Source organism: Podarcis liolepis (genome assembly GCF_965112155.1).
Source record: "Podarcis liolepis genome assembly, chromosome: 5".
NCBI classification, from domain to species: domain Eukaryota; kingdom Metazoa; phylum Chordata; class Lepidosauria; order Squamata; family Lacertidae; genus Podarcis; species Podarcis liolepis.
In genome coordinates this window covers 47,303,502-47,316,728 of record NC_139556.1, presented here as the reverse complement: position 1 = coordinate 47,316,728, position 13,227 = coordinate 47,303,502, and the positions used below count along the sequence as shown (strand labels likewise).

The window sequence follows — 13,227 nt, the reverse complement described above, 5'->3', positions numbered from 1 at the left end:
CCCTTTCTCGATGCTTCACGGGGAGGAAAGAGTGTCCTGCGTGCGCTTTGCAGCCGTCAAGCGGCCATCTCTGCCTTATTCGCTGTGGAGGGTCGAGGTGGGCCTCTCGGATTTTCCGCGCGTGCACACAAGGGGCGGGTTTCTCCTTTCCACCCCCCACCTCCTATTTTATTCCCGGATAGGAAAGGAGATACTCCCTCCCCCTCCCCCCCTTCAGCATCCTCACAATGAGGCGCCCCAAAGACTGGGATGACATCACCCGCTCGTCTCCAAAGAGGCGCCGTCCCATTGGCCGGCTGTCGGCGCCTTTGCGGCCAATGGGGACGCGGCAGGGCCCCAGGCCGGGCGGGCTGACGTGCGAGCTTCCAGCCTCTTTGCCGTATGGGGGTTTATTTTGTTTTGGGCCACTCCAGCCGCCGCCATTAGGCGAGCCCAGGGTAGATTCGAGGGTGGCGGGATCTCGTTGCCTGGGCTTCCCTCCCCCTCAGCCCCGCCGGGGTGGTAGCGTCCTCCCAACCAGCGACGTCCTTTTAGCCACCCAGACCAGGAAGGAACCATGTCCTGAGCGGGCGAGGGGGGGAGGGGGGAGACGGGAGCGAGAGGCCGCAACCAGCGGTGCGGAGCAGGGGCGGCTGGCTGGCTGGGATGCGGGTGAGGGGCATGGGCGGCAGCCGCTGAGCAGAGACAGTCGCGGGATCAGGAGGCTGCCCAGCGAAGGTATGGAGACGGGGGGTGGGGGGGGTGGGGAGGGAAGCGACGAGGCGGGGTGGGGGGAGAGAGAAAAAAATAGCATTTCTTAATGTTTTTTTTTTTGGGGGGGGCTTTTGTACTTAATGTGAGGAATTACCTCACCGTGAACCGCCTCTTTCCCCCGGTGTTTATGAGGGCGAGGGGACAGTTTCTCACTGGGGGGGGGGCGGCGTTTATAGTTTCACTTCGGAGAAGGGAGGCGAACTCCGTCCCTCAGCTTCACAGCCCTTCCTCTTCCCCCTTTCCCCCCCAAACCCCTGGAGGTACCTCGGGGCTTACGCGACCTCCCTCCCGCCCCCCGCCCCCGCCAGCCCCCCACACTGCGCGCCGCTTCAATATCACTTTGTTGGCCGGGCCACCCCCTCTAGTGTTGGCAAAGGATTCCTAAGGCCTTTCGCTCGCTCCTAAGAGTCGTTGAAGCTCCCCCTGTTTTCTCGCCCCCTCCCCAAAACACCACCGCTTAACGATGTTGCTAAGTAGTTGCCTTGCTCATCGCCCCCCTCGTTTCTGAACCTCCCCCACCTTTTGCTCGGGCTGGGAGAACAGGGGAGAAATGGGCTAAAACTTTGACCACTGTGTTTAGTGTGGGGGGGGGAGGGGGAGATTCCTCTTGTGTTACCTCAACGGAGTGTTTGTCTGTTGCTCTATGTAGGGATCCTCCCCCCCCCCCCGCCGCAAGAAAAGAAAAAGGGGTGGGTGGGTTTTGGAGCATCCAGGCACCTGCCCGGGAGAGATGCTGCTGTCGCCACTGGGTTGTTTACTATAAGGTTCTGCCACCTATGGCAGTTTATTTGGAGTTGGCTTTCATGCCGCTGGAAGTATTAACGTGTGCATAATGTGTACTAAATTGCTCGGTGCCCAGAAGCCTTTTTTTGGGGGGGGGACTGCTAAATATTGAAACTCTTGTTTTTGCTTAATGTGTGTGGCTTATCCGACAGCCCCCCCCCCGTCTGCATGGAGAGCATCACTTCTGTTTTTGGAAACGGGAATGTGATGCGGTAAATGCTGGGTTTTGAACACCTAGTGCAGTGTATCCAACGCTGTTGTTTCAAAGCTCTAAGAAAACCACAATTTGGCATATGCAGCAGAGACATTTCTGTGTTCTTGCTTATCCACATTTAGTGCTGCAGTACCTACATCTTACTATAGTGAGGTCATACCTCTCCTGTTTTCCACCCCTCCTCTTCCTCATTATTCATAGACTGTAACCTGTGTCTTACTGTTTCTGTTGCAAAAGTGGTATGCCATAAATACTGGATTTTTTCAGTGCAGATGTTAAATTCTTTATCCTTGTTAGAGTGAAATTGATTTGATTTTGTGCAGTTGTACTCTAGCTGAGCAGCCCCCCCCCCAGCAACTATCGCAAGGAGACTGCATCTTTGGCTTGATCACACTTTTGTGAACTGCATCAGTCATAGTAAGAAATTGTACTGGACAATGATAATTAGAACAAAATCTTCCTACATTGCAGCAGCTGTCTTAATGGCCAAACAAGGCATTTTTGGAGGTCATACAGTGCTTTTTGGAGTACCGCAGATAACCCTCTCTGTATTTGAGAGCAAGTTCCCCTGTGCTGTTGCTTTGTAAAAAAAAAAAAAGTCTTCAAAGCTGTACAGATTCTTCTGCTGTCTTCTCAGATCTCCCCTCTCCTGATTTGAGAGAGTAATTTCACCCCTAGATATTCTAAAAAGATTCTGAACATACTATTTCCAGTTGATGCATTACATAGGGCAACCCCTTATAGTCTTAGGCAGTAGCATTGAGGACTGTGGACAGCAGGGTGCCCTAAACATAGTCTGGATGCTGTTCTTAACAAGGGCTGTGAAGTTGCTCTGTAATTGCATTGTTTTTTTATGAGCAAGGAATGCCTTTGCTAGAACTCATGGGATGTGGCACACTGTAATTGGTAATGCTTCCTGCTACATATATGCTGGCTATGATTTCAAGGGCATAAATTTATCTAGCTATCCAAAGTCTTCTGGCAGTTATTCAGGATGCCACTGAAGACAAGTTACTTTCCACGGAATAACAGGATGTTTTCATTCCCAGCTCAGTTTTCTGTAGATTTAAAACATTTCAGATTCTATTTCTGCTATTTCCACTAATTCTTGAGGAATAGCTGCCTTTTGTGTGTTTGCTGCCTTTTTGGAGGTGATTTGACATGTGAATTTCTAAGAGATGGTTCTGAAGTCCACTGAAGCCATCTAGGAATTAGTAGTTGAGATACAAAAGCCACTTTTAGTTTATGCATATCATAACTAGAAAGCTGAAGTTCTTTAAATTACTACTGTAACTTTCCTGTGTAGAAAGTTAGCATTTATGATTTGATTGTAAAGAAAGTACCCCATTATTGTTCAAATATTATTTACCACATAAAATTTTGCTTTAGTTTGTATTTTATTTTAACTACAAAGAATGATAAACAGCAGAAATAATAATCCAAGCCATGTATACTCAGAAGCAAGCCCCATTGAATTCAGTGGGGTGTACTCCTGGATAAATTAGGATTGCAGCCTTATTAAGCCTGTGGTATACCAGCAAGGTTGACACCTACCAGATGGCTTAATCTTTAGCCAACCTATGTATTTTTAGTTTAGGGATGAGAAAACCTATGACCCTCTAGATGTTGTTGGATTCCAACTCTCATCAGTCCTAGGTAGCATGGACAATCATCAGGGATTCTGGGAGTTCCAGTCCTGCTGGACTGAGTGCACACCAAATTCTGCCAATCCCTGCAGAAAGGCAGACTTAGGGGTTCTTCACAGTACCACACAGGGATATTTTCAAGTCCTGAAGGGTGCTTTGAAGTACTGATGTTCTGCAGATCTTTTTCTCCTTCTTCCTTTTCCCCAGACCTACAGATAAAATAGAAACAAATTAAAAGATAAAAAAGAATAATTAAAGTAATTAAACATTAGCAGAATTTCAACAACATATTAAAAGATACATTAAAAATATAGATAATAACAACAATAACATCACAGCACCAGCCCTTTCCTTAAAGACAGCCAGTTCTTAAAAGGCCTGTGGGAATAAAAACATGCCTGTGAAAGGACAATAAGGAGGGAGTCAGTCTAACTTTTCTAGGAAATGAGTTCCAAACTCTGACATCAGCCACCAGAGTGGCTCCCTCTCCTGCATTCCCACCAAGTGTACCTGTGAGGGTGGTGGGACTGAGATGATGCCCTACCCTGATGACCTCACAGCTTGGGCAGGTTCTTATGAGAGAATACGGTCTTTGAGATAGCCTGGACCTAAGCCATATAGGGCTTTCTAGGTCGAAACCAGCACTTTGAATTGAGCCTGGAAACAAACCCTAATTACATCAAATAATTAACAGGTGGGTGGCTCTGCCAATTTGTCAAATTTGGCCCACCAGGATCAGGGAGATAAAGATCAGGCCCACTGGGGTGAAAAGGTTTCCCATTTAGATGTGCCTATTCAGAACTCTTTCTAGGATTTACAACATTTTACTTTAACATGTTGTGACATGATTGAGCTTTTGGTCTGTTTTTGTAAGCATATTGTAATCACTAGTACTGAAAAATTTCATAGCTTATAGTTTCTAATGAGCTAAAGGTTTCTTTAAAACAGTTCACTACATATATTATTAGGAAAAAAAGTTACTTTTTGTTGATGTTGACATAAACTGTAAATGAAGTTTTAACAATGAGTAAATCCAAATGGTTGATGCTCCAAGAAGGGATAAAAAAGCTATTCTGTTGGTTCAGCAGAATGAAAATTAGGCATAGAAATAATGTGGTTTAACAGGCCCGTCCAGTGTTGCAGTATGTAACCTTTCAAATTATACAAAACATTTTTCTTAGGATGTTGAAAAAGACTATTTAAAAGGAAAAATAGATGTTAAACCAATCTTACCCTTGCTAATCAGTTCCATTAAGATGGGAGGATTCCTCCCCCCCCCCCAATTTGGTTAAGGCTGAGCCTTATACTATTGTTTCAGGTTACTTAAAGTTCTTCCGGGGCAAGGCAGTAATGGCGAAGTCACCATTTGAAAAATAATAATAAAACTACTTATACAACATTTTTGTCAGTGTGGTGTTGCAGTTCCCTTAGAAGGCATAGAAGCAAAAATAAACAGTTGATTTTATATTAGCAAAGGGAGCAACTAATGTTAGAATAAGCTGCAGGTTAGAAATCTTAGAAAGGTTACAGTGTGGAAGGCTTACACAACCTGAGAATTGCAGGGTGGGGACTAAAGGGGAACAAACTACCCCAGAAGGAGCATGATGTGTCCCCCACCAGAAGTGCTACCCCTCCCCTAACACCCCCCCACCTATTATATCAACTAGTAATGTAATTGGTAGAAGTAGATAATTTTTAACTAGCAAAGGTAAAGAACCTCTGGCCTGTCGGCCTAATTTATGCCCATCGGTCACTGTACCCTCCACGTTTGGCCTGCCTGTCCATTTCAGCAAAGTCACTCTCACCTGCCCTACACCTTGCATCATGTGTTACATCCAATGTGGGATTGGTAAAGGCTTGGATGAAATGGGCTTGGCTGAAAGGAACTCTGCAGGCACTGCTGATCTGCGTTGTCTGCAAAACCCCTTGTGCAGCGCTTCCCAAACATCCACAAGCACTGCACATGCTTTTTTGCCCATACACTTTGCTTTCAAATCTCCAGGGACAAAAATGGGTCACCTGATGTTGTTGTAACACCAAGGGGTTGACAGGTGGGCAGCCTATCAAACTTGTCCTACCAGGGTATGTGGAAATCTGGCTCACTGGCTAGATCTAGTTTCCTACTACTGAGTATAGATTAATTTGATATAGAACTTTGTTATGGTGTGATATTGAGCAAATGATACTAACTTTAAAAGATCTATGATCTGAAGAATTTCTTGAATAGATGTAAGGGCTTCTGTATGCACAACCTGGCTTTTTTTTTCAACTTCAGCTTCTTTTGCATTATATGGTCTGCCTGAAGTTTCACTTAAGTTTTTGTAATTGCTGATAAACGGGTTTAGAAGCCATACTCTGTGGTGGTGGTGGTGTCACTTATGTAAATCCCATATTGGGTTCATAATATGGCTTGAACAGGGTCCTTCAGTATGAAATTTGTACTGAAATTATGGAAAAGCTGGGTATTTTACCCTAATTGGATTAATAGTGTCAAATAGCATTACAGTGGTACCTCCAGTTGTGGATGGGATCCGTTCTGGAGCTGTGGTCAGATCCCGAGGTTTCTGCAACCGGAGGGACCGCTTCTGTGCATGTGCACGGGGCGAAACCTGGAAAAATACTTTCGGGTTTGCCACATTCACATCCTGAATTATATGCAACCGGAGGTGTGCATATCCAGAGATACCACTGTACTGTGTTTTTAGATGACTTTTTAAAAAAAAATCTATTATTTTTCTGCACAAATATTATAATCTATCTCCTCTTAAATTTCGTTCTGTCTTTTTTGGTTGGTCATTCTATGTAGCACTTCCAATTTATTTGGCACAGATTTTGATACATTTCTATATGGCTTATTTTCAGCACTAGCCAAATGCGTAGAGGACTCTGCCAAACCATCTTGGTTTATGCTGCATCATTATCTTCCATTTGAGGATAGTATAAGAATAGAAATATATTGAACTACTGTTGATTGTGCCAAATTGCTAGACTCTTTGTTTTCTACAAATTCTAGGGATAGTATTATAATAAATGAGTGTTCAAGCAATTGATCTACATACAAGGGTTATAAATGTGTATATAGCCTAACCTTAGTTGCTAGGAGACAGTGATAAATGGACATCTGCTATCTACAGACAACTAAAGGATTTGAGGACTTGTACTTTAAAAAGTATCACTTGATTGTTGTTAAACTGTTAAGATAAACAAAATGACCTGATTGTGAAATAATGTAACAATACAATAATTAGAATAGCACATGATTATTATTTTGTGGTGTCAGCTGACTGGAAACACACACATGACTGTACAAGTTCATGCTACAATGTTTGTACAGTCTTTGTATCTTTTTAGAAATGTAGGCAGTACTACAGTTAAATGTAATTCCTCCTACATATATTCCAAGAGGATGCTTGGAGCTATACAAGCATGTACCCTTTCTCCCAGTACTTAATGTCTTTTGCTAGTACTACAAAGGAAGGGGATCAAATGTATGTTATCACGTGCAATTTTAAAACAGATTTGTTAATCATCTGTCATTGTGCCCCCCCCCAAAACCCTTTTGTCATATCTTACTACCACATTTGAGAACTTTGGAAGAACTTCAGAAGGGTGATTTATGTAGGCATTCTTGAAAATATTTTTTCCTATTTGGTTTGTGTCAGCTAATTTCAGGGGCATATGTAAAGCCCCCTGTGCCCTTGGCAAGGAGCTGTATCGGTGCTCCCCTCCCCAAATCGCCTTCATGGTTCAGGAAGGATGAGAAGCTTCTCCTGCACTTGATGTCGGCAGGACAGTGGCGTCATTTCACCACACACATATTTGTCATACAATCCATAGATGATTTTTGTGTCCCCCCTGGGCCTGTGTCCCAGGTGAAGGCCAGTTTCACCAACTCCTAGGTATGCGTCTGGCTAATTTCAAGGAGAGCTTTAATAGCTTGTTGACTTAACATGAAAAATGTGTTACTGTTACGTATACTTTTTAAAAAAAGTTCTACTCACAGGTAAGACTTCCTGTAGGTGGAACAGGAAGGGAAGCAATTTTCAAGAATTTATCTCCTCCCTTGCAGCCTCTATAGTACCCTAAATCTGTTCTGGAGAGTCCTTCATCACTCTGGAGATTTCTCCATGTACCTCCTCCACAAGAGGCCCAGAGGGTGGCAACACAAAAGCAGGCCTTTTTATGGTGGCTCCTCCATTATGGAATGATTTCCCCAGGGAGGCTTGCCTGGCGTCTTCATTACATATCTTTAGGTGATAGGCAAAAACATTCCTCTTCTCCCAGGTCTTTGGCTAATTAAACAATCCATCACCTTTTAATCTCTGTGTGGGGCGGGGGGCTTAGGGCTGTCATTTAAAAAAGAAATCTAACCCAGTTTTTGTACATAAAGTATAAAGCTTTTGCCTTTTGCATCTAGTATACCTGAAAAAGTGTCTCCACTCCCATCATTCAGCCCAGACACCGAGGTCCAGCTCTGAGGGCCTTCTGATGGTTCCCTCACTGCAAGAAGTGAAGTTACAGGGAACCAGGCAGAGGGCTTTCTTAGTAGTTGCGCCCACCCTGTGGAACACCCTCCCATCAGATGTCAAGAAGATGAGCAACTATATAACCTTAGAAGACATCTGAAGGCAGCCCTGTTAAGTCTGTATGAAAGGCTTTCCTACTGTGAATACTACAAAGCAAATTCTTCCTCCTCTACACTACTCCTTCAGTTAGTAAAACAAATCAATACAAATTGACACTTGCAGCTAGTCACAACATGACATGCTCGGTTTCCAACAATGTCTGCCAGTTTCTGATATCTACTGGAAAAGAAGAACTGCGTGAACATTTCTGGAAGGTGGAACGATAGGGTCTTTCTCATATGAGTGTAAAATAAAACAAATCATAATTTAAATTCTATAATTAACACCTCTGCTTTATGCTGAAGTAGTAGTACTAGCAATTCTTTGTGATACATGACAAGAGCTCCTTTGGGAGGAAGGATAAAATATAAATTCAATAAATAAAATACATGTTTGGTCCAAAATAGCACCTGAAATTCATGCTAAGCTAGCAGTTAAAATTGTGTTATTTTGATTATCATTTCAAGAGCCAGCATCTGAAAATATTCCATTCATTGTGGTATTTATTCTCTTGAGGCTGGAGCAGATGAGCCTGGAAACAATGGTTTTGCAGATTGGGAGCATAACCCAGAAACAGAGTTTGAAATTGGTATATAAGTTCTGGCTTGAGATGGCAAACCTGGTTTTCATTGGCCAAAGTGCAGATGTAATGCCAAACCAGCAATCATATTGATAAAAAGAAAAAAAATTCTGTACCTGGGAATGGGGCACAGTGTATGTTCCTGAGGCTGGTTCTTGATTACAGATTAAGTGTCAAATCATTTATTTGTTTTAAAATCAAAGGTCTGCACAAACAAATAATAGTTGAAACTCGGCAGGGAGGATCAGAAAATCTGAAATGGGCCAAAGCAAGTGCACAAGGAGCTGCTGTAGTGATTCCTTGTAAAAATCTGCTCTCCAATACCATATAAAGATTAAATGTTATATAATAGCTCAGCACAATTAAGCAAATGGGGGGTTATTGGGAATGCTGGTATACGCTGCTCAAATTTCACCTGTCCCACTCCTCTCTTTGTTACACTGGGAGGAAACAAACTAGAATACTGCATATATGTAAGTGTAATTAATTTTGTCCCCCCCCCAAAAAAATGAGGAAATGGGATTTTATTGGTACCCATTCTGTAGTAGGCCCTGTGAGGCTTAGATAGGAGATGTTTTTTGCTGTGATCAGTTGCTAGGAGCACTTCAAATCCAGTAGCCTACAACATGATCTTTTGCCTCTCTACTGCACAGTTCTGATTAGCTAATTAATGGTGGAAGCCAAAGTTGGTTGTTTCCTGAAAGAAACATGCATGAGAGCGTAGATATGTATCCAAATTACTGGGTGACGAAATAGGCTTGTGACTTGAGGTTATCTGAAAGTGAAGAACCATAGTAAGCCACTCTTGAAAGTGAGGGGACTTTCAAATGTAGCTTGTGATACGAAACGGGGATCTGCTTTTCAAAAAATGAAAAAGTTACAAGTGGTTGTTGCTTGGGTGGACCTGAAGTAACTACATGGATCCTGCTTGGTCCTTTGGATCTTGGTTCATTAATAATTCCAGGGCCATTCTACTGGAAAGAAAGGTCACTTGAATATAGGAAATGGAATGAATCCTTTATTGGAATTGATCATGTGTGGGTTTGTTTGGCTGAATCACATGTCCCATGCTTGGTTTGCTATTGCATATATATACTTTATGAGGTATAATCATACATATTGACATGTAGGTTTTGAATAACTGCCTACAAGGAAGCAGCTTTCATATATGAAGTTTATTCTGTTCTGAAGCATTGCTAATGCTTGAGGAAATGCTTCAAGTGTTTTGAAATTGATGTAGTCATAAGTAGGTTACAGCTGAGCCAGTTCTCTAAGAAGCTGGAGTTTATCAGACTTGTGTTTGAATGATAAAGCAGCAGATCCATAGATAGTTCTGCTGCAGTTTCATTTAAAGTTACTCAAAAATTTACTCTAGACATGACAAATGTGACCGATATAGTAAGTACTATTTCCTGTATGTTGTAGTAAGATTTTAACAATAATTTGTATTGTTCACAGGAAAAGCTGTGTACTTAGTGCTGTCCATCATCCTTGCCACTGAAAAGGCAGTATGGAGACGAAATAGACTCTTCAGTATAGAAAAAGTAAATAGAACAATTTTTGTTTAAAACCATATGGTCATCTGAAAAAAGAAGGGTCATACATTATCTTTCAACTCCTACCTGAGTCCTTTGTATTGTGTGATGAGTTAGTGATTCCAAAATCTGGAGGACCCTTGTAAAACAGCAAAACTGGGATTAACTGGTTTAAAAGTGACTGAATGTTACAATGTTGATGTAACATAATTCTCTTACAATGCTGTTGCCTCTTGAATGAGTGTTGAACTTAAAAAAAGGGGGGGGGAGTTTTAGGGATATTCTGATTTCTAAAGTAACAAATCTGAGTAGTTAGTAAACTGATGTATTCCATCTTCAGCTTCTTAAAGTAGGATTTAGGAACAGCCTAAAGTGTATTTTACTCATATTTTTTCCGTTAAATAAAATGATAGAGATTTTAGTCAGTACATTTAGTTATACTGTTAGTTATCCTGATATCAGGTGCTGGGCACATATATTGAACTTTAAGTACAATACATTAGCAGAAATTACCGTATTTTTTGCACCATAACACTCACTTTTTTCCTCCTAAAAAGTAAGGGGAAATGTCTGTGCGTGTTATGGAGGGAATGCCTACGGGTGGCATGCCTATGGATTTTCCTCCTCTAAAAACTACGGGCGTGTTATGGTCGGGTGCGTGTTATAGTGCGAAAAATACGGTAGCTCTCAATGTATCTTTCAGGTCATTCCTGAGGATGCTTAATGATCTGTCACTGATCCATTTGTGTTTATCAATTCTGTACTGTATGAGGTATAAAATAAGTAAGGCAGCTAATGACCGATTAGCAGTTGTTATAATATTTTCTTTACACTATTGAGTAAAGCAATACTCAGTCAAGTGTGATATGAAAGTACTGTTCAGACACAATGCTAAGCATGGTTATGCAAATGAATCTCTGGCTCTCGCTTTCTGCGGTTTATTTATTCTGGTTTATTCTGAACAAACCAGAATTTGAAGCTTCGATGTGATCCTGATTTGTTTGAACTAACCACAGTTTCCTGAGTTCAACTGTAACAGAAAACTGAAGGCTTTTACTTTCAAAGAAACCTAAATCTTTTCTCTCTGCATGTGAAGGAGGAAAAAAGGGGATGAATGAAACTGAGCCTTTCCTGACTTCTTCATGTAATCCTAATCCATGATCAAGCATTGTGCATGAACTGTGTTTAGTTACTCTTTTGGTATATATTTGGTATATATTTTTTCATAACTGTGGATAGTACATAATTTATGTGTTCTAATAGATTTATTCTTATTCTTTTCCCCAAAGCTTTCTGCCTGAAATCATTTACTTCAAGGAGTGCAGGATGACAGAACGTGGAATAAAATGGGCTTGTGAGTATTGTACATACGAAAACTGGCCATCTGCAATCAAGTGTACCATGTGCCGTGCTCAAAGACCTAGTGGAACTATTATAACAGAAGATCCTTTCAAAAGTGGTTCAAGTGATGTCGGTAGAGATTGGGATCCTGCAAGTATTGAAGGAGGCAGCAGCCCTTTGATATGTCCAGATTCCAGTGCAAGACCAAGAGTTAAATCATCCTACAGTATGGAAAGTGCAAATAAGTGGTCATGCCACATGTGCACATACTTGAACTGGCCTCGTGCAATACGATGCACACAGTGCTTGTCTCAGCGTAGGACCAGGAGTCCCACAGAATCCCCTCAGTCTTCAGGGTCTGGTTCAAGACCAGCTCCTTTCTCTGTGGATCCTTGTGAGGAGTACAATGATAGAAATAAACTAAACATGAGGACACAGCACTGGACCTGTTCTGTCTGTACGTATGAAAACTGGGCTAAAGCCAGAAAGTGTGTTGTGTGTGATCATCCAAGACCCAACAACATTGAAGCAATAGAATTGGCAGAAACAGACGAAGCTTCCTCAATAATAAATGAGCAAGACAGAACTCGATGGAGGGGCAGCTGTAGTAGTGGTAATAGCCAAAGAAGATCACCTCCTACAACCAAACGGGAATCTGAAATGAAAATGGACTTTCAGAGAATTGAGCTGGCTGGAGCTGTTGGCAGCAAAGAAGAACTTGAAGTTGACTTCAAAAAACTAAAGCAAATAAAAAACAGAATGAAGAAGACTGACTGGCTGTTTCTTAATGCTTGTGTTGGTAAGTTCTGTGTCAGTCATATTTCATTTACAAGGGAAGATGAGTGGTGTATATTGGTTAAAATGTAAAACACAATTATTTTGGCAACCTTCACACAATGTTTATAACAAGCATGCATATGAAGCACTTTAAACACTTAAAATCACTATACAAATGTTGAATTTCCATATTTTAACAACACAATATGTGAACTTATTTTTGTAAGGTGTTGAAACATAGGAAAATCCTACTTAAATGCTAGCCAAATAAATACCATTGACACAAGCGTAAAATCAGAGTTGCACTTCAGTTTTAAAAATAAAGATTCTAAATGCCTTTAAGAACAGTTCTTATATATGAACACTAATGCATAAAATTACTTAGCCATGTGTTAATTTTTTTTTACCCTACTTACAGTGACAAGCTGTGCCTTAGAATCAGCAGCTGCAGTTCACGGGTGTTTGTAAACAGTATAGATCTTACACAAGTGTGAGGCAATCAGTTAAAAATAACACAGAATGTAGTTCTGACCTTGGAAATACTGATTGTAGTAACAAATATTGTCATTTTGGCGTATTATAAATTACACTTTGATTAATTATCTCTAGTGTATCAAATTTATAATGCTATCGGGATATGTCTAGTGTTCTGCTATGTGGATTTCCCCCTACAAGCAGATATTTTGGAAAATATTGAAAGTATTTTCAAAGTATAAGGGTGGACCTGTGCTGTATATTTAATAATAAAGATGATAGTAATACAGTGCAATTAGTTTCATGGTGCATTAGAATAGAAGAGGGCACATTCCTGTCCCAACGAGCTTACAATATATAAAACCTAATACAAGGGAAACAGATGAACATGAGGGAAGTGGTGGCTGGGGTAAAAGAATATGAGATTGTTTAGTTATACTTAGGCTTGGTTACAGGCTTAGTTCTAGTGAAGCAGCCTTCCTTGACCTGGTACCCTTTA

The 13,227-nt window shown here is 41.4% G+C and overlaps 1 protein-coding gene across 2 annotated transcripts in view; it reads left to right on the top strand.

Moving 5' to 3' along the window:
- The first annotated feature begins 303 nt into the window (after positions 1-303).
- The window catches only part of ZRANB1 (zinc finger RANBP2-type containing 1), a 42,972-nt gene continuing 30,048 nt past the window's right edge, over positions 304-13,227 (top strand). Inside the window, exons 1-3 of one of the 2 annotated variants that reach the window (XM_083506165.1) lie at positions 304-717; positions 10,060-10,145; positions 11,426-12,276. In XM_083506165.1, the coding sequence (XP_083362291.1) occupies positions 11,463-12,276 (814 nt within the window). In that variant the 5' untranslated portion in view covers positions 304-717; positions 10,060-10,145; positions 11,426-11,462. Of the gene's footprint in view, positions 718-10,059; positions 10,651-10,820; positions 12,277-13,227 lie in introns of both variants that reach the window. The other variant, XM_083506166.1, reaches the window with a different exon arrangement.